Source organism: Pelodiscus sinensis, chromosome 4 (assembly GCF_049634645.1).
Source record: "Pelodiscus sinensis isolate JC-2024 chromosome 4, ASM4963464v1, whole genome shotgun sequence".
Taxonomy (NCBI): Eukaryota; Metazoa; Chordata; order Testudines; family Trionychidae; genus Pelodiscus; species Pelodiscus sinensis.
Window position 1 is genome coordinate 129,682,197 of NC_134714.1, and position 19,805 is coordinate 129,702,001.

The 19,805-nt window shown below is 48.5% G+C and overlaps 1 protein-coding gene across 1 annotated transcript; it reads left to right on the plus strand.

Moving 5' to 3' along the window:
- The first annotated feature begins 8,660 nt into the window (after nucleotides 1–8,660).
- On the plus strand, nucleotides 8,661–11,830 carry LOC102450081 (olfactory receptor 10Q1-like). The gene is made up of 2 exons (XM_006120892.2): nucleotides 8,661–8,923; nucleotides 9,669–11,830. Exons 1-2 carry the CDS (start codon nucleotides 8,875–8,877, stop codon nucleotides 10,631–10,633), a joined length of 1,014 nt encoding a protein of 337 aa, XP_006120954.2. The 5' UTR covers nucleotides 8,661–8,874; the 3' UTR covers nucleotides 10,634–11,830.
- Nucleotides 11,831–19,805: the final 7,975 nt, after the last annotated feature.

Consider the following 19,805-nt stretch of genomic DNA (forward strand, 5'->3'; position numbering starts at 1 on the left):
AACCGACTTCGTGAGCAAGTTGCATTGTGCCAGAGGAGCAGAGCTTCTGACCACGGTTCCCATCCACGGTTCCAGGCCGTGGCGCAGCTGGAAGACTTGGGGAGAGGATAGCAATGTGCTGGCATCTGTTCTTGGTAAAGAGAAGGCTTCCCCATAGTTGGGAGGGGCTGTCTGTGTCACTTCATTGAGCCTTTATGATCCCCCTCTTGTGCCTGGTTTCCCTTTGGCTTCCTATTCGTGGCCACTCAGATCAGGTGTGAACCCTCTGCCAACTCATTCACACCTTCCCATGAGCAGCCGTTGCCTAGCGATGGGGCTCGGCTGTCACTCACCTACAGCCAGATGCCAGGGCTAGAATGCCATAGCTTCGTGCTAACGTGCCATACCCTGAAGCCGGAGCATTCTCCTCTGATCCGCAGCCTGGAGGATTTCACGTTTTTCCTGCCCCATCGCAGCTGCTCTCTTCTAGGGCTCCTGCCGTTCCTCAGCAAGGCAGGGTCTGCAACAGCCACCCAGCCAATCAGCCAGGTGCAGCAGCAACTGATGGTGACTCTCCAGAGGGGTAGAGGTCATCAGGATATCCTGGACCTCTGATAAATATCGAGTTTCTGCCCCATTCCTCAAAGTCCTCATGGGCTCCAGTGTCCAGCCTCTTTTATTAGTGAAGGATGGGACTCCATTCACCATGCTGCTTCTCGTCCATCCTCAACAGTGAATCAATTCATCTGTCCATCTAGAAACACAGAAGAGTAGGACTGGGAGGGACTGTGAGCGATCATCTATTCCAGCTCCCTGCACTTATGCCAGGACTAATGATTATCGAGACCATTTCTCATAGAGATTTATCTAACCTGCTCTTAAAAATTGCTAATGATGGAGATCCTACAACCTCCCTCAAAAACCACTCTGGCACTTAGGAAGTTTTTCCTAATGTCCAACTTAAACCTCCCTTGCTGCAGTTTAAGCCCATTGCTTCTTGTCTTGTCCACAGAGATTAAAGAGAACAAGTTTTCTCCTCCTTGTAACAACCTTTGATGTTCTTGTAAACTGTTATCATGTTCCTCAACGTCTTCTCTTCTCTAGACTAAACAAGCCCAGTTCTTGCAGGCTTCCCTCATAGGTCCTGTTCTCTAGACCTTTCATCATTTTGGTTGCTCTTCTCTGGACCTTCTCTAATTTCTCCATATCTTTCTTGAAATGTGGTGTTGGACACGATACTCCAGCTGAGGCCTAATTAGCAGAGCAGAGTGGAAAAATGACTTCTCGTGTCTTGCTCACAACATTTCTGTTAATGCATCCGAGAATCATGTTTGCTTGTTTTGCAATGGTGTCACACTGTTGACTCATATTTAGCTTGTCATCTGCTATGACCCCTGGATCCCTTTCAGCAGTACTCCTTCCTAACCAGTTGCTTCCCATTTTGTACTTGAGCAACTGATTGTTCCTCCCTAAATGGACTACTTTGCATTTGTCCTTGTTGAATTTCCTCGTACTTGCCTCAGATCATTTCTCCAATTTGTCCAGATAATTTTGAATAATAACCCTATCCTCCAAAACACCTGCAACCCCTCCCAGCTTGGTATCATTCACAAATTTAGTGGCTGTGTCTACACTGGCCACTTATTCCGGAAAATCAGCTGCTTTTCCGGAATAACTTGCCAGCTGTCTACACTGGCCCCTTGAATTTCCAGAAAAGCACCGACGATCTAATGTAAAATCGTCAGTGTTTTTCCAGAAAAACTATGCTGCTCCTGTTCGGGCAAAAGTCCTTTTCCAGAAAACTGTTCCAGAAAAGGGCCAGTGTAGACAGCAGAGATTTCTTTTCTGCAAAAAAGCCCCGATCGTGAAAATGACGATCGGGGCTTTTTTGCGGAAAAGCGTGTCTAGATTGGCCACGGACGCTTTTCCGCAAAAAGTGGTTTTCCGGAAAAGCATCCTGCCAATGTAGACGCACTTTTTACGAAAATGCTTATAACGGAAAAGTTTTCCGTTATAAACATTTCCGGAAAAGGGTGCCAGTGTAGACGTAGCCAGTAAGTATATTCCCTATGTTATTATCTAAATCATTTGATGAAGCTATTGAACAGAACCAATCCCAAAACTGATCCTTGTGGAACTCCATGTATTATGCCCTTCTAGATTGACTGTGAACCATTAATAACTACTCTCTGAGAATGGACATCCAACCAGTTATGCACCCACCTTATAATATCTCCATCCATCCAGTGGTCCATCTATCCATCCATCCATCCATTGGTTCACCCCTCCATACAGTGGTCTATCTGGTGTCCGTATATACAGTCATATATTTTAAGATCAAAATGTACCTTCCTTCTTATCTATCTTTCCATCCATACTTACATACTCATAACAATGCTTCCCCCAGGCTCTATGACAGCCCCTCCAGCGAGCTGCAGAAGAGTTGGCGTTTCCAGCAACGTTGCCTTTAATTTTTTACATCCATGTGCAGAATTAATTTTATTATGTGCACCCCCAAAGAGATGTTGTACAGCAGGGGTGGTGCTGAGGGGTTTGTGGTGTGGGAGGGGGATCAGAGCTAGCATGGCGGGTTGGGTTGTAGGGCTGAGGGCTCTGGCTGGGGGTGAGGGGTTTGGGGTGTGTGAGGGGGCTCAGGACTAGCACAGCAGGTTGGGTTGTAGGGCTGAGGGCTCTGGCTGGGGGTGAGGGCTCTGTGGTAGGGCTGGGAATGAGGGGTTTGAGGTACAGGCTACCCCAAGGATGTAGTGGGGAGAGAGAACTCCCCCCAACCCTCTCCTACTGTAGCAGTCTGGGGGCTGGCAAAGAGATGCCTCTTCTCACTGCCGCAGCCCTGCATGCCACCTAAGTCCCTCCTCTCCAGTCCAGGCCCCTGTGGCTGCCACCTGCATGGCTCTCCAGAGCCCACTGTGCGGCTGCACAACACAGAAGGAACTTAGGTTTCCACAACAGGTGTTGGGAAAGCAGGAGGTGCCAAGGCGCGGTGGGGAAGTGACCAATAAAACAGCAGTGACGCTGCTCTCCGGAGTGAAAGACCCTTAAAGGCTCCTTGTGGTGGGGGGCTTGAGACCAGCATGTTGCCGTGACTCAGGGGGGTGGACTGGCTGTGACTGGCACAGCCTGGCTGCAGTGGGGTTGGAGCTACATTGGGCTAGTGGCTGCTGGGGGGGACTGTTTCCATCTGGCATAAAATACCTGGGATCCAACACAGAGCCGAGCTATGGAGGTAGGGAGCCCCCCCACTCCTAAGGCAGCCAGGTCCCTATGAGCTCCTATGGAGAGCACAGGGTAGGAGGGGTCAGAGGCTACATGGACATCCCCAGGGCTATTCATTTGCATATGCCACTACCCACAATGCATTGCCGACTCTTGGCTGCAGAGCTGAGTGGAACCAGTGAATTTGGATGCTAAATGCAAATGCCCCCATGTTCCTTAACCTCTGAGGACAGGACAAGCAGCAAGGGGCTTAAATCGCAGCAAGGGAGGTTTAGGTTGGACATCAGGAAAAACTTCCTAACTGTCAGGGTGGTGAAACACTGGAATAAGTTGCCTAGGGAGGTTGTGGGATCGCCATCATTGGAGATATTTAAGAGCAGGTTGGACAGACACCTATCAGGGATGAACTAGATGGTGCTTAGTCCTGCCATGAGGACAGGAGACTGGACTTGATGGCCTCTGAAGGCCCCTGCCAGTTCTAGTGTGCTATGATTCTACGATTTCCCCCTTCCCACAATTCTTTGCCTATTCCCAGCGAGGGAGCCCAGGGGGCCAAGGGGAAATGAATGTGATTGATGCTCCTTCGAGGAAAGCATGGCCCACAATGCTCTGGTGGCACAGAGCACATGCCCCGAGCGCCTAAGCCCACGCTGGAGGCTGGGAAGAAGTGCTGGCTGTACAGAGCAGCGAGGGTGCGCACACAGAGAATCTGAGCGGTTGCAGCCGGCGCTGGTGGGAAGCCAATGGAGGTGGTGCTGGTGGGGCAAAAAGGGCCTGGCAGAGGTTGCTGGAGTAGCTGGTGCCCACCACAGGGGCAGGGGTGGTGCGGGCAATCAGAGGCCTGTCTAACCCAGATCTGTCGAGCTTATCAGTTCGCCACGAGGGGAACCACGGTGCTAACTCACGGGGTCAGACCATGGCCGTGGCCAGGATCCCAGGGACACAGAGCGAGCGTACGGAGCAGTTAGACCCATCCCCTCGCGGCAGGCAGAGGTCTCGCTTCCCCCTGGGCACAGGCTGGGCCCTGGCCATTGTGGCGAACAGCCACGGAGGGACCTGTCCGCCCTTCACTTCTCCAGCTCTTCTCTGAACCTAGCCCGGGGCCTATGTGCCCAGGACAGCACCAGGCTCAGTCGCTTCTGCCTGAGGAAATGCATCAGTGCTGGGGGGTGGGGGGGCGGCACCCCCAGGGACAAATCTCTGGGAGGAAGCTAAATACTCGGGCTGCATCAGGGCAGAGGCGGAGGCAGTGAGGGGAGAGGGGGATGCTCCAAGGTGTCCCCTGGTGCTGCAAGACACTCCCCTTTCTGAAATCCCTCCTCCGGCTCCCTCCACAGCCAGCGCCCAGTGTCGGGGAGCTTTGGACCCTGCCCGACTCGCTGACTCTCCACCCTCCATTGCCTAAAATCCCCCAGGCCTCAGCCAGGACGTCGCCCTGTGGCCATCTTAGCCAGCCGACAGCATGAAGCTCAGCCCGTCGCCACGCCAAGCAGCTCCAGGAACCTGACAGGACCTTGCTGGCAGGGTAAGGGCGTAATTTCACCCCCTGTGCGGAACCAGCAAACCCATCTCCAGCCTCCCCGAGGGCCTGGCATTGGGAACCCCAGAATATGAGGGAGGGGGATGGGCCCCGCCTGTTCATTTGCACATGTATTTACTTGGGATGCCCCGTTTTCAGGAGGGTGTCTAGCTTGGGCAGGGCAAAGAGTGCATGGAGATCCTGCCTCTCCCCTCCCCCGGTTTCTTGCCCTGGGGCTTTGCCAGCTGTGATTGGGATGGGTGGGGGGTTTTACCGTCCAGGGCGGCACTGAGATGTTTAATATCAGCCGCGCCCCAAGCTTTGTGGGTGGCAGGAAAAGGCCCAGCAGAGAGGGAACTGGGAGCAGGCCTGGGCTGGCTTGTTTCAACACTGCAGCTGGAGACGTGGTGTCCGAATACACGGCCCAGGGCCCCTGACCAGCCTGGGGTCAGTTCAGACGTTCTCCAGTGGGAGCAGAGCAGTCGTCTCCAGCGGCTGAGAACCTGACTCAGTCCGAAGCTGCAGGCTGGACCCCTGTCACCCTGTCCTCGTCTAGCAGCTGCGCCCTGGAAAGAGGTGTGTCTGCTGGGTCCAGGGGAGCCCAGCTGGGTCCTTGGCTCAGTGAGCTCCACGACAGCCCGTCGAGGGGGGAAGGGGTTCCTAACCCACCTCCTTCCCAGCAGGGTGAAAGCACATGGGCTCCTCTGAGTGAAACCCACTGGCTCCCCCGTAGCCAGTCCAGGCTGCTCTCTGGTGCATTGCCCAGCTCTGGCCTGTCCGGGCTGATCATAGAATCATAGAACACTAGAACTGGAAGGGACGTCTCCCTGCTGGCTTTCTGGCTCCTCTGCTGGTTATCAAGAGCTGCATTCACTGGCATGGTGAAGGGACGGGAGACACAGCTACTGCCAGCCCGGAGCAGCCTGGGTCCCTCTGGCCTGTATCCAGCAGCAGCTGCTGCAGGACTCCTCCCTGCTCGGCTTGGGAGCTGCAGCCTCGCTGACCCCGCGCCATGGGCAGCTGCCCCCGTTAGGGGTAGAGAGTTCCCGGGGAGTGGATTCATCACTGCTCCAATGGCTCCCTGCCCCAGCATCTCCAGCTGCTCCCCCCTCCCTGCGCTGCGGGGAACTAGCCCCCACGGCCATCCCAGTGCCTCCCGCCTGCCTTGTGCAGCAGGGTAGCGAATCCCCATCCGGCAGAGGGGGCAGGGAGGCCCAGAGAGACTGGGGGGATGCCTACGTTTGAGCTGAGAGGTGTGAGACAGCCTAGCTCATGTTAGTGCAGTGGAGGGCAACCTAGGCTAGTGTGTGTATATATATATATATGTGTGTGTGTGTGTGTGTGTGTGCGCACGCGCCTCCATGTGCGCATGTGTGTGTGCAAACTGGGGGACAAAGACCCCTCCCCAGCCTCCAGGGGCATTCAGCTAGGACCCAGGTTTTGGCAATCCTGGAGAAACTGCCCATCAGGTCCTGTGGCCCTGGCTTCAAGTGGGGTACAGATCCCAGAATGCGATGAAGCTAATTGCAGCCATATGGTTTGTACTCAGTCACTATGAAATAATGCAACAGAACACCCCAGAGTGAGGGCGTCATGCGGAGACGGGCGTTCAGAAGCAAAGGGATAACTCCTGGCAGTTTTGCTAATGAGAGTGGGAGGAGGAAGGACAAGAGCAAATATTGGAGAAGGAAAAGAAATAGGGGCTGTTAAGTGATTAAAAATGAATCTCGATTAATCACACAACTAAAAAATTAATCAGGGTTAATCGCACTGTTAAATAGAATATCATTTATTCAAATGTTTTTGGATGTTTTCTGTATTTTCAAATATATTGATTTCAGTTGTTATGCAGAATACAAAGTGTACCGTGCTCAATTTATTTTTATTACAAACATTTGCATGATAAAAAACAAGAGACACTTTTTCAGTTCATGTAATACGAATACTGTAGTGCAACCTCATTATCATAAAAGCTGAACGTACACATGTAAAATTCTGCACCTAAATAACGGCATTTAAAACCACACCAATGTAAACCAGCATCCTACAAGTCCTACCAGCCAATTGTTAAGAGAAACAAGATTGTTTATATTTTACAGAAGATAATGCTGCCCAATTCTCCTTTACAATGTCACCTGAAAGTGAGACCAAGCATTGCATACTGTTGTTGTAGCCAGCATCGCAAAATATTTATATTCCAGATGGGCTAATGTTCTTTTATGTTTCAGCAACCATTCTAGGGGTTGTGTCTATGCTGTTGACAGATTCTGCTTGAGAATGATCCAAAGCAGTATGGACTGATGCATGTTCATTTTCCTCATCTGAGTCAGATACAAGATCAGGAGCAAAAAGCCCTGTCAAAGCCTGAGACCTTTAGATTTTCAGTCTAACCCTTGCCTAGTTGAGCTACTTCCACAACAGAAAGTTGATTTTCTTTTTTGGTGGTTTGGGTGTGTTGCTCTTTTAAAACTTCTGAAAGCATGTGCCACTCTGTTCCTCTCTGATTGAAGATGGCATGTCAGATTCTTGAACTTTGGGTCTAGTGCTTTGGCTATATTTAGAAGTCTGATATTGGAAACGTCTTTGTGTTTTGTCAAATCTGCAGTGACAAGTTTTCTTAAAGGAAACAACAAATGCTGGGTTGTGTGGTCCAAGAACACCATAACACAATATATGGCAGAATGTGGGTAAAACTATGGAGTAGGAGACAGGAAAACATATAATTCTCCCCCAAGGAATTCAGTCACAAATGTAATCAATACATTTTTTGAACAAGTATCATCAGCCTGGAAGCATGTCCTCTGGAATGTTGGTTGAAACATGAAGGGGCATATGAACATTTAGCACACCTGGCACACACATACCTTACAATGCCAGCCACAAAAGTGCCACACGAACTCCTGTTCTCACTTTCAGGTGACAATGTAAATAAGAGGTGGGCAGCTTCTCCCATAAATGTAAACAAACTTGTTTCGGTTAGCAATTGGCTGAACATGAAGTAGGACTGAGTGGACTTATAGGCTCTAAAGTTTCACGTTGTTTTGGTACTGTTATGTAAGAAAACAAATCAACATTTGAAAGTTGTACTTTCATGATAAAGAGATTGCACTACAATACTTGTCTGAGATTAATTGAAAAATACTAATTCTTTTGTTTGTCATTTTTACAGTGCAAATATTTGTTTTCAACAGCAACATAAAGCAAGCACTGCACGCTTTCTTTTTCTGTGTTGTAATGGAAGTCAGTATATTTGAAAAAGTAGGAAAACATTCAAAAATTTTTGGTACATTTCAATTGGTATTCCATTGTTTAAACAGAGCAACTAATCACAATTAATTTTTAAAAGCACAATTAATTTTTTTAGTTAACTGTGCGAGTTAACTGTGATTAATCAATGGCCCTAGAAAAACAATATGTGGACGGACCACTTTGAATCTAGATGCCTCTGACAGGGAAAATTTATTGAACGTTAGAAAAGTGAGGAGTTAATAGGGGTCATTATGACCTATGTGTTTTGTAGAAGTTAGTTATAAAAAAGTTTAGATAATGGAGTGTATTTGGGAGTAGTCTTTGGGAGCTATCCCGAGAGAGAGATGTTTTCCTGACATCTTTGCTCTCCAGCAGGGAGGTGTTTGACCAGCAGTTTTTTCTGCCATTGATTACTCATTATCATATAGGTAAATATCTGGAATATTCTAACCTATGGCTTATAGCTGTGTGTGTTTATATGTAATAACCTGGAGTGTTAGACAAGAGCATGCTTATTTGCATTACTCCTCAGAAGGTAGAATTGCTTAAATCCATCAACTTATTCTTTATTCCACCTGGAGTGAAATAGTTAAGTTGCCCCTGTTGAGGGTTCTAACAAGTCCAGACCATCCAACAAAGGGCCCATCACTGCCCTTGAGGGGTGGGACTAGCTGATTTCCCTAAACTCACCATGAACTCCCAGATGTAGGGTGCTTGCTCCTGGCTAGCTAGCTCCATACACCCCTCTGTCTGTCTCTGCCAGCAGTGCCTGGGCGCAACTGATCTAGAGCTCTGCTTTCCCTTCTCATACCACATTTCCAGAGCCTCAGAGTTCCCGCGGGCTGCTGTGAGCGCGAGGGGGGCTGCGTGAGGAGAGCGGGAGCCCCATTGGAATGCCACGTGGGTCAAGTGACGGGCTGATTCCGCTCGCACTGCAGGAAGGTATCTTTGCCCGGGGTTACCTCGGCTAACTCACGCCCGGGGCGCTCCGCTGGCCTTGTAGCTCTGCCGTGGGTGGGTACAAACGCAAGCCAAGGTGGAAGAGGAAATGCCACAGCGATGGGCTCCACGTTTTCAAAAGGGACTTGTGGTTTTGTGAGTCCAGCCTTAGACACCACAAGCGGGGGAGTGATTTTTAGCAAGTCCTGCTCCTCAAAGGTATCCAGGCAACTCATTCCCATTGAAATTAATGGACGTTGGGTGCCTTTGAGGGTCTGGCCCCACCCTCTAAAAACAAGAGGTCTCCACTTAGGCTACAAAACCAACAGCTGCTTTTCAAACTCTTAGCAGTGAAAGTTTTAAGTTGCCTTATGAGAGGAGGCAATGCCACTGGGCTCACAAAGCAACACAGGGATGAGGATCCTGGTGTGCAGGCCTTATCCCGGTTGCAGTGCCAATGTTCCCTCTAGGTGTGGACTTTTTCCATCCATGTGTGGAATAATTTTTTCTATGAGCACTGAGGTATGTGTGCATGTGCACCACCAGTAGATACAAACACCTTGCTGTGGATGCTCTGTTAATTAGCTGGGCAGCATTTGAATCTCTCCCAGGCACACAGCTTATAGGGACACTCATGCACAGGGACAGGATTCAGGGTACCCTGCACTAGGAGTGGTGCACAGAGAGCGCTGAAGGATGCAGTGAGATACACAGCCCCTGGGTAACTCTTGGTTCTCTTGTTTCCTAGAAGGTGAGATGCATCTGGGGTACATGGGCCACGCCAACCAGTCACTTGTCACCGAGTTTGTGTTCCGCCCCTTTTCGTCCGTGCCAACGACACAGCAGCTCCTCTTCGTGCTCTTCCTCTTGCTCTACCTCGCCATCGTCATGAGCCACGCTTCCATCCTCTGGGTGGTCTGCACTGACTGCACCCTCCACGCCCCCATGTACTTCTTTCTGGGCAGCCTCTCGGGGCTGGAGGTGTGCTACACCACCGTGGTGGTGCCCCAGATGCTGGCCAGTGTCTGGGATGCCCGCACCACCATCCCCGTGGCCAGCTGTGGGGTCCAGATGTTCTTCTTCGTGGCGCTGGGCAGCGCAGACTGCTTCCTGCTGGCCGTCATGGCCTACGACCGGTACGTGGCCATCCAGCACCCGCTGCGCTACGCCCTTATCATGACACGGCGGCTCTGCTGGCGGCTGCTGGCCACCTCGCTGTCCCTCGGGGGGCTGCTCTCACTGGAGCTGACGGCTTTGGTCTTCGCCCTGCCCTTCTGCAGCCGCCAGATCAACCACTTCCTGTGCGATGTGCCGCCCGTGCTGCGCTTGGCCTGCGGGGACACGCGCCTCCACCAGACCGTGCTCTTCAGCGTGGGCGTGGCTGTGCTGGCCCTCCCCTTCCTCCTGATCTGCCTCTCCTACGCCCTCATCGCGGCCGCCGTGCTGCGCATCCGCTCGGCCAAGGGCCGGCGCCGGGCCTTCCACACCTGCTCCTCCCACCTCACCGTGGTGCTGCTGCAATACGGCTGCTGCGGCCTGGTCTACCTGCGCCCCAAGGCTGGTGCCGCAGAGGATGAGGACCGGCACCTCGCTCTAATCTACACCTTTGCCACGCCCCTGCTCAACCCCCTCATCTACAGCTTGAGGAACAGGGACATCAAGCAGGCCCTGAGCAGAGCCCTGCGCCGGACACTGACAACCCAGCCTCGCTGAGGAGCCGGACGGCCCGGTCTCGGCAGCCATCTCCACCCCCTTTCCCACACACCGACCATGGGCAGACCCAGGCCATGCCGGCTGGCCACATCTCCTGCCTGCCCCTCTGGCCAGGAAAATCCAGTTTCCTCACTGAGGCTCCACACTGCAGAGGTCGCCTGTTTCTATGCCATGGACAGGCAGCAGGGGTGCCCCAGAGGATCTGGGTGTGGTACGCATGGGCTCTGAAAGGGGGCAGCCCTAGTTGCCTCAGTGCACGAGATGCAAAGCTGCAGAGGCCAAGAGGAGTCAGAAGATCAGGGTGAAAACTAGTGTCAGCCTATTGGCTGCTGGAGGGAAAGAACTCTCTGCTGCCATCTCTTGGTAGACTGGAGGAAAAGATACAATGTCTGACTTCATTTGCATGTTTGTTACCCACCTTCCCAATGGAAACATTTTGGTCATTCTGATTAAAACACTATTAACTCTGGTGGGTGACGACAATGAAATGTCCTCATCTTTACTGTCGGGCAACAGGCAGTAGGACTGTACTTAACGTGCATCGAGTGAAAAGTCACCCTAACCAAAATCTTCATCTTGCACCCCGTGGGAAGGGGAAAAGGGACATTTGTCCATCAGTCAGTCACACTGGCTTTAGGGAGACTGAGGCAAAGAACTATTGCCTAGGATGATCTATTTCACTTGCTGATTAATTATTGTCATGTTTTCCCAAATTAACACTGTGTTCTTTTCCCCCTTTAATAACATTTCCTTCTTCCCATGAACAGACTCATTGCTTGTGAGAAGGGTCAAGTGAAATGCTGATTGTTGAGGGCTCCTAGGGAAGTATCTCCCAGGTTTCTTATGGGGTGCTTGAGCTGATGGGTTTGTTAATTTCAAGGGGAATCCCTAGCTATTTGTGCGTGCTGATTCACCATCATTGTGTATAGAGCCATGCACTCCCTCTGCATCCGATCAAACTGCTGCTACAATTCAATAAGCACCTACCAAAAATCGAGGTAAGCAAGTGCAGTGAGCAAAACTTCCCACTCGCAGGAGACAGTCCCAGTTATGACAATCTTGCAGCCCACTGAGATGAAGGAGGGTCACTCATGCAGCCCACTCACTAGCCTCAGTTCCCCATCACGGTGTCACTTCCAGATAGCGATTGCTGGGAATTGTCCCAGGCTGAAGGAGCAACCGCTGCTTACTTGGCACCCTGGCTAATAAAATACACCACAAATAATTCCCTGTCTCTGGCATCATGTGTTACTAAACCCTGTGACAAAGGTGTCTGGTCTGTAGCGGCATGCATGTCAGCGCAGCAATGTGCCCTTTGGTGCACCACAGTAGCTGAAACTGTTAAAAGGGGCAACTAATATTGGGATTTCTCTAATTTTTGCCATCCATGAGCAGAATAAATTTTATTACACACACTGAGGCAAGTGCAGATGTGCACCACCAATAAAAACACACACTGCTGGTGGGGGCACTCTGCTAATCAGCTGGGCGGCATTTGACTCCTGGGTGGCCACCCAAGCACCCCGCTTACAGGGACCACTGGTTCCTATGTGTCTGGCCACCCAAATGGTGCTGGGCCTGATTTTCAGAAGCGCTCAGCTCCCGCAGTGCCCAAGGACAGTGAATGAAGTTTCTTTTCAAGTTGGGCACGAGCTGGGGAGGCACTCAAAGTTAGCGGCTAATACATAAGAATAATAAGCGGGGGAAAGCGGGTTAATGGGTACGTCCGTCCGGTGGGAGAGTCCCAATACTCTGACAGTTGTTTTCATCCCCATTTGGGATGAAATATGAACCCATGAAAACTGTCCACAGAACAAAAACTACCCTCCACAGCTGATTCAGAAATGTCAACCAGTTTTGTTCTGAGTTGACGCTGATCTCTCTGGTTGCCCGAACCACTGCAGTGCCGCAGGCCTAGACATGCGCGTCTGCTCAGCACACGTCATTGTCACAATATTTCTTGGAGGGAAAATCCTGAGCCACACTGTCCTGGAGCAGGGCACCAGGAAATCCTCAGATGCTCAGCGCTGGGCAGTCTGCAAACGACCCCTCACAAAGAGACACTCACAGGCAAGGCATCATGTTCATCTGCAGCAATACTGAGATGGGCCAGGCTGTCCTCTCATTGACACAAAATGTTTGCGCTCACATTGCAGCTGCCTTCCAGAACATTGGTTTGGAAGCACCTATGGGGCACAACTCTTTGTGAACGCACTTGTCAACCTAGCAGCCAAAGGTCGGTCACGATCCAGTGACTGGAAGCTGATGCAAGACAAATTCAGACTGGAAACACGGTGCAAACTTTTCCCCGGAGGGTAATGAAACAGTGGGAACATTCCCCCACTGTTGGGATGGAATCTTCATCACTGGCAATTTTAAAATCAAGGTTGGAAGTTCTTCTTGTGCTTGTTCTACCAGGAATTAAGTCAGGGAAGTTCTCTGGGCTGCGTTATGCAGGAAGTCAAATCAGGGATGGATTAAGCTCTTCATAGGACCTAGGCACTCTCATAATTGTAGGATATTTCTCCCTAATTTAAGGGCCTGTCACCTCTACACCTAATATTACCCACTTGAATTTTCACTCTTGAAAGTGTCGCATTGTGTGAAAAATTCATGATACTTCCTTCTAAAATAGCATTCATTTTGTTGTATACTACAATTGCACTTAGGATTCATCTGATAGTTCATCGACTGACAAGGAGAAATGTAAGGTGATGTTCCCACTGCTACGACTGTAAAATCCACAAAGCAATGCGTTGCACCACTGAGCTAATAAGTCAGCAACATTGTGTCTCAAGATTGTTCAACATCCTTTACAAAACAACAGTACAATGTATGACCAGCATCAGACAATTTCACCAGAAACAGTATTTAGTAGTAGCCTAGGTTTCTGAAACACAACTGTGAAATGCAAACACCGTAGGAATAAGCAATGTTCGCTCTGTTTTCTATCCTAGTGCACATAAGAAAATTCAAACCGCACCGTCAGTACAAACAAAAAACCTAGATATAAATATTTAAAACAACTCATAGGTATGGAAGACAAAAAAATTTAAAATAAGGGATAATTAACAAGAAGCAATGCTTATGATATTTATTTAATATCAAATAAAAATAAAATTAACATTACCCCAGGACTACATGTATTTGAACATCCTTTCTAACAACTCAATCTAGTGAGCACACCAAAATGTGTATTATCTGCACATAGCTCAGTTTTAAGATGCTAAAGTAATCTATGAGTCAACTGGAAACAGTCATGCTTTCCTTGCAAATATTAATACAATATTTACTTATGCTAGAAAGGAGAGAAAAAGGCATGCACTCAGGCTTATACAGTTTCTCTGGGATGCCAATTCTTAATTTGATTAATAGTGCACAAACATAGAACAGTAAAAATAGGTAATTATGCAACACAGAAAGCAAATAAAGCATGAAACGTGAAAATAGGAAGAGAAGTAAAACATCAGGTGGTTGGAGATGGGTATTTTAAGTGAATGTTTAGGATCACGGTGCAAGTGAAACAGAGATCTGTAAACACAGATAAAAGTTATCCTTGTTTGAAACTCTCACATTGTGTGTGTCACAAACTCAAAGAGTAGCTCTAGAGCAGCACTTTAACACATGGCTTCAGAATTTGTAGACAGATCCATTTTTTAAAGAGCTTGCAAATACGGTCTTCATCCTACAACACACCTAGCATGCCCATTGTCTCATAAGAGCCAGAACTATATCATTTAGAAAAGATCTGGCCTTAATGCTCATCCCCCTAAAATTTTAAAATGTAATGGAAATTGCTTCTCTGGAATCCAACTCTAATTGAAAGGCCAAACAAATAAACAGGTTCCATGGCAAAGTTTGTCCAGTTTTAACAATTTACCATGTATTAATTAGTAACACAAGATATTTAAAAAAAAAAAGATCAGCTATCTATAACACTTCAAAAAAAAATCTGTTAAAGAACTTTTCTTTCCATACCGTAAGCCATTAACACCTATGTAAACTTTCTTTGAAATGTAATCATGCAAATGTCATGAGCTAGGCCTATCCACATAATCCTTATCTACAAAAGCAACCTGACTGCTTTACAACAGAAAAACACCAATACAAATGAAGTCAGATCCTGCATTAAGATCTGCTAATGCAGAATCTCTCCACCTTCTTCATTTGTCTGATCTGGATCGGTCTCCCTCCAAACAAACTAATTTTTAGCTCAGGCTAACCTCTCCAGGCAGATTGCCTCCTGTTGACAAACTCAACATGGCCAAAAGCAAACTCTTTATCTTTCTTTCCTGATACAAGGTGAAAAATATTTTGGTCTTGAACTGCTGAGGCATCACTGTTTTGTGTTTGTTCTATAAATCCAACTCTGGGTGCTACATTATTCTGTCCCGCATCATATTTTCCTGGCATATTTAAGATCTTGTAATTATGTCACCAATCAGTTGGTAATTAATACCAATCCCTCCTAGGGTTGCCAGGTGTCCAGTTTTGAACCAGACAGTCCAGTATTTGAGCTTTCTGTTTGGGAAACAAGTCCCCATCTCCCATATAGCCTCATGCCCCCATACTCCAGCATATCAGCACACCACCCCCTCATACAACCTGCTTCTCCGCCCCACCCCCAGACCAGGAGAGAGTCCTATATCTCTCTCTCGCACCAGCAGTTGCAGCCCAGATAGGCGTGAGTCAGGACACCCAACAAATTTCCCCTACCTCACCACACAGATGCCAACACCCACCCTCTTTCCCCCACCTACATACCCCATGCAGTCTGCTCCCCTTCAGGCCCAGCAGGCTGGAGAATGCTGGATTTCTCACATTAATCTGCAGCCAAACCCAGCTGCTGTAACCACACCAATTCTCTCCTCTCCAGACCTAGCCAGAATGTTCCAAACTCCTTCTCCCCCTCCTCCCACAGCCACTTATCACCCCCCCCCTCCTCCTTATATCCCCTTCCTACCAGCTAGAAGAGGCAAACTCCATCTCCAGCATGGAACTGCTGCTGCTGAGGGAGAAATACCCCTTCTCCAGTAAGTCAGTTCCTGGGCGGGGCTCATTAAGCAACTGCCAGGCCACACTGCTGCCCAGCTTACAGAGAACCCTGGTAATTAGGTGGCGAAAGGTTGTTTATTTAGACCTGATAATAAAGTGATAAAATAATACTTGGAAAGGCTTGTTTTTTAAGAGAAAGAAATATCAAAAACAGGTAAGATATCATTTTAATGTTTTATTACACAATAGAGTTAAGAGTGTGTTGTTTAATATCAAGTTTATTTTTTTTTAATTTTCAGGGTACTTTTGAATTGGATTGAATGTGTCAGACAGCTGTAAGAGGACGCATGATTCTGGGTATGTGAAGGTAAAGAAAAAGGGGAAAAAGGAACAAGCTTTAAAAAGACGAAGGGTTCTCTGCTGAATTTCATGAGAAAAGATAGGAGTGACAGTGCAAGCTCTCCCATCGATCCATCTACATCAGACTTGGAAAACAAGGCTGCAGAACAGGTTGAAGCAGATGTCACTGGAAATGGTGTTGAACCTTCAAGATCAAGTGAGGAACAAGCAAGGGTCAGACAGGCTCTTTCAGAAGTGGCCATGCCAATACCAGCAGAAGATGTGAAGAAAACAGAGACACCAAAGAAAACATTAGATTTTGCCACAACATTAAAATACAGTTGTGATCCAGCTGAGTGGGAAATCACCCCATATTTCAAAAATATTGTGCAGGAAATACACCTTCCCTGAATTTGGATTCTGACTTCTCATTGCAGGGTAGACAAAACAGTCAATAGAAAAGATACGCACGCAAAGAATATTTTTTCAGGAGACTGGCAAACAGGGAAACTGTCCAAAGAGAATGGCTTATTTGTTCTCCCTCAGTTGGTAAAGTGTATTGCTACATTTTTGCAAACTATTCTGTGTCAGTGAGTACTCTAATCAATTTATAACAGGCTTTGATGATTGGAAATATTCAGTCACTAGAATTACTTCTCATGAGTAGTGGAAGGATCATCTTGGTAAAGATGTTAAGGACTAGTTGACTCCCCTAATCTTGCTGCCTCTATCAGATAGAGGTGACAAAGCGGGGGGAGGGGGAAGAGGGGTACTTCAAAGCGGCTCTGTGTAGCGCTGCCACTTTGAAGCACCGTGGTGGTGTTTCAGAGCAGCATTGCATGGAGCCTGGGGCAGCTTCCTGTGGCGCTTCCACTTTGAAACACCAAGGGGAGTTTCAAAGGGGCAGCACTGCACAGCTGATCCCCAGCTCAGCTATATGGAGCTGTCCCTTTGAAACGTTGCCGCGGCATCTCAAAGTGGCAGCGCTGCACAGCTGAGCTCAGGCTCTGTATGGCGCTGCCCCTTTGAAATGCTGCCCTGAGATTTCAAAGGGGCAGCACTGCATGGAGCCCAAGGTCAGCTCTGTGCGGTGCTGCTTTGAAACACCAAGGTGGCTTTTCAAAGCAGGAGCACCGCACAGAGCCCAGGGTCAGCTGGAGACAACTGATCCTGGGCTCCGCACGGCATTTCTGTGGAACCCAGGAGTCTCCAGTTGACCCTGGGCTCTCTGTGGCATTTCAAAGCGGCAGCGTAGCATGGAGCCCAAGGTCAACAGGGGACTCTGAGTCCCCCGCTGACTCCAGGCTGGCACTTCCGCTTTGAAATGCACAAGAGCCCCCACTGGGGACTCTTGTACATTTGAAAGCTGGCACCTGCATGTAGCCCAGTCAGCAGGACTTCCCGCTGGCCTCAGGCTGCACACAGAGTTCCGCATTCCTCCTTTGAAATGTACAAGAGCCCCAGCGGGGGCTCTTGTGCATTTCAAAGCGGAAGCGCCGGCTTGGAGCCTGGGGTCAGTGGTGGACTCAGAGTCTAGTGAATTAATTGTTAGTTAACATCCCTACATCTTGGCTCACTGTCTGCCAGAATTGACACAGAACTGGAGAAGACGAAAGAAAGATCGTGTAAATACTAGATTGAAGTCTTCAAGTTGCTGTAATAAGATTCCTTGCTGAATGGGGACTAGACTTTCCTGGGGACACTGAAGTGCACAGCTACCCTAACAACGGAAACTTGGTTGCACTGAACTTCAAGCAGCATTTGATCCATTTCTCTCAGAACACATTCAAAGATGTGGCAATCCAGGAAGAGGGAATGTGCCTTGTCTTTTGTTAACTATATGCGATGAATGTATTGATATTCTGGGATCCAAAGTTATGGCGCAGATAATATCTGAAAGCAAGATAGCAAAGTATTATGGAATCAATATTGGTTCAGCCCCTGATATTAGTCACACTGATCAGCTTACAGTGGTGTTTCATTATGTATTCAGAGATGGAAATGTGGTTGAGCGATTTCTTCAGTTTATTCCCATTGAACAACATGATGGAAAATACTAATTCGGTCTTTTTCAGGACACTCTCAAATTTCATGGCATTGGTATTGCAAGCTGCAGGTCACAGTCATATGACAATGCCAGCTATATGAGTGGCATTTATTCAGGAGTTCAAGTTGAAGTTTGGCTGAATGGGTTCCATGTGCTACCTATTGTCTGAATTTGGAGGCAGCAGTCAGATTTTTGGGGATTTTGCAGGCACTCTTTACGTTCTTTTCATCTTCATCCCAGAGATGGTCTAGATTAGTAAATAATATGAAGCAAAAAACCTATGTTGTGCAAAGCGTATCAGAAACAAGATGGTCAGCACGGAGCAATGCCGCCAGAACACTTTATATAAACTTAGTCTTTGTTATCTCCCTCTGGGATCTCATATTTTAAATTTTTATATATATTTGTATTGTTGGTTTTTTTTGTAAGCCGCCTTGAATACTTTAAATAGAAAGGCGGGGTAAAATATTTAAATAAATAAATAAAATAGTCTTTGATAGACACAGCTGAAAGTGATCAACAACCATCAGCAGCTATCCATGAGGCAAGGTCACTGACCAAGAAGCTGGATCAGTTTGAGTCGGCTTTGATGTGCATTATTTGGAATGACATACTACAAAAGACTAATCTTGTGAATAGAGCTCTATGGGAGCCTGGTATTGAGTTGCACATTGTCGTGAATTTATAAGATGGACTTTTAGCACACTTTTGAGATACCTGTGATAAATTTCACATGTTTGAGGCAACTACAAAAGCTCTCACACCATCCAACTACAATGAGACCACACAATGCAAACGATTGAGAGAGCAATTTTTTGATGAAGTTTGTATGGCTAACACTGTCTCAGATTGGAGTGCCAGGGACAAATTTCACACACAGTGCTTCTATCCTATCATGGATAAACGTATTGGTGAGATGGTCAGATGAAGAGCAGCATATGCCACATTGAATGAAAGGTTCAGTTTTCTTGTGGATAGATCAATGTCCAGTGCTGAAGTTGCCTCTAGAGCAGCAGTGGGCAATAATTTTTGGTGGGGGGCCACTCCAATATTTTGGAAAGTGGTCAAGGGCCACACTTTTCTGTGGAGGAGATGCGGTGCAGAAGGGTGCATGGGGTAAGGGACTGGGGTGCAGGAGACAGTGTGAGATCTGAGAGAGTGTTTGGGTGAAGGAAAAGAGGCTGTGACCTAGGTCAGGGGATTGGGGTGTAGGGTCAGAGAGGGAGCATGGGTGCAGTAGAGGATTCTGGCCTGGGGGAATGGTGTAGGAGGGGGTACAGGGTCTGGGAGGGAGTTGTCACCTGCGGCAGGGTGGTGCAGGAAGTTTGGATGGAGACCTGTGGGAAGGAGTTGGGATGCGGGAGGAGCAGGGGTGCCAGAGGCAGGCTCTAGCTGGGAGGGGCTTACCTAAGCCAACAGCCCTGCAGCACCCCCCAGGCAGGCTGGGCTCCCTGCCTGCTGCAGCCCCAGATCACTTTAAACTGCAGGCTTGTTCCCTCCATGTGGAAGAGACTTATGCTGCTCCCATCCCGCAGGCCAATCTCTCAGCTCCTATTGGCTGGCTGTTTCCAGACAATAGGAGCTGAGAGATTGGCTGGGGTCAATTCCTATTGGCTGGTTGTTTCCAGCCTATAGCAGTTGAGGATTGGGCTGGGAGATCACACAAAGCTTCTCCCTCCCTGCAGAGCAGAGAGCCTGAGGGTCCCGACAGGGTGGTCCGTGGGTGGATCTGGTGGCTTGGTGGGCCGGATCAAACTTAAAGATGAACTCTCACACAATTGCAGATCTAAA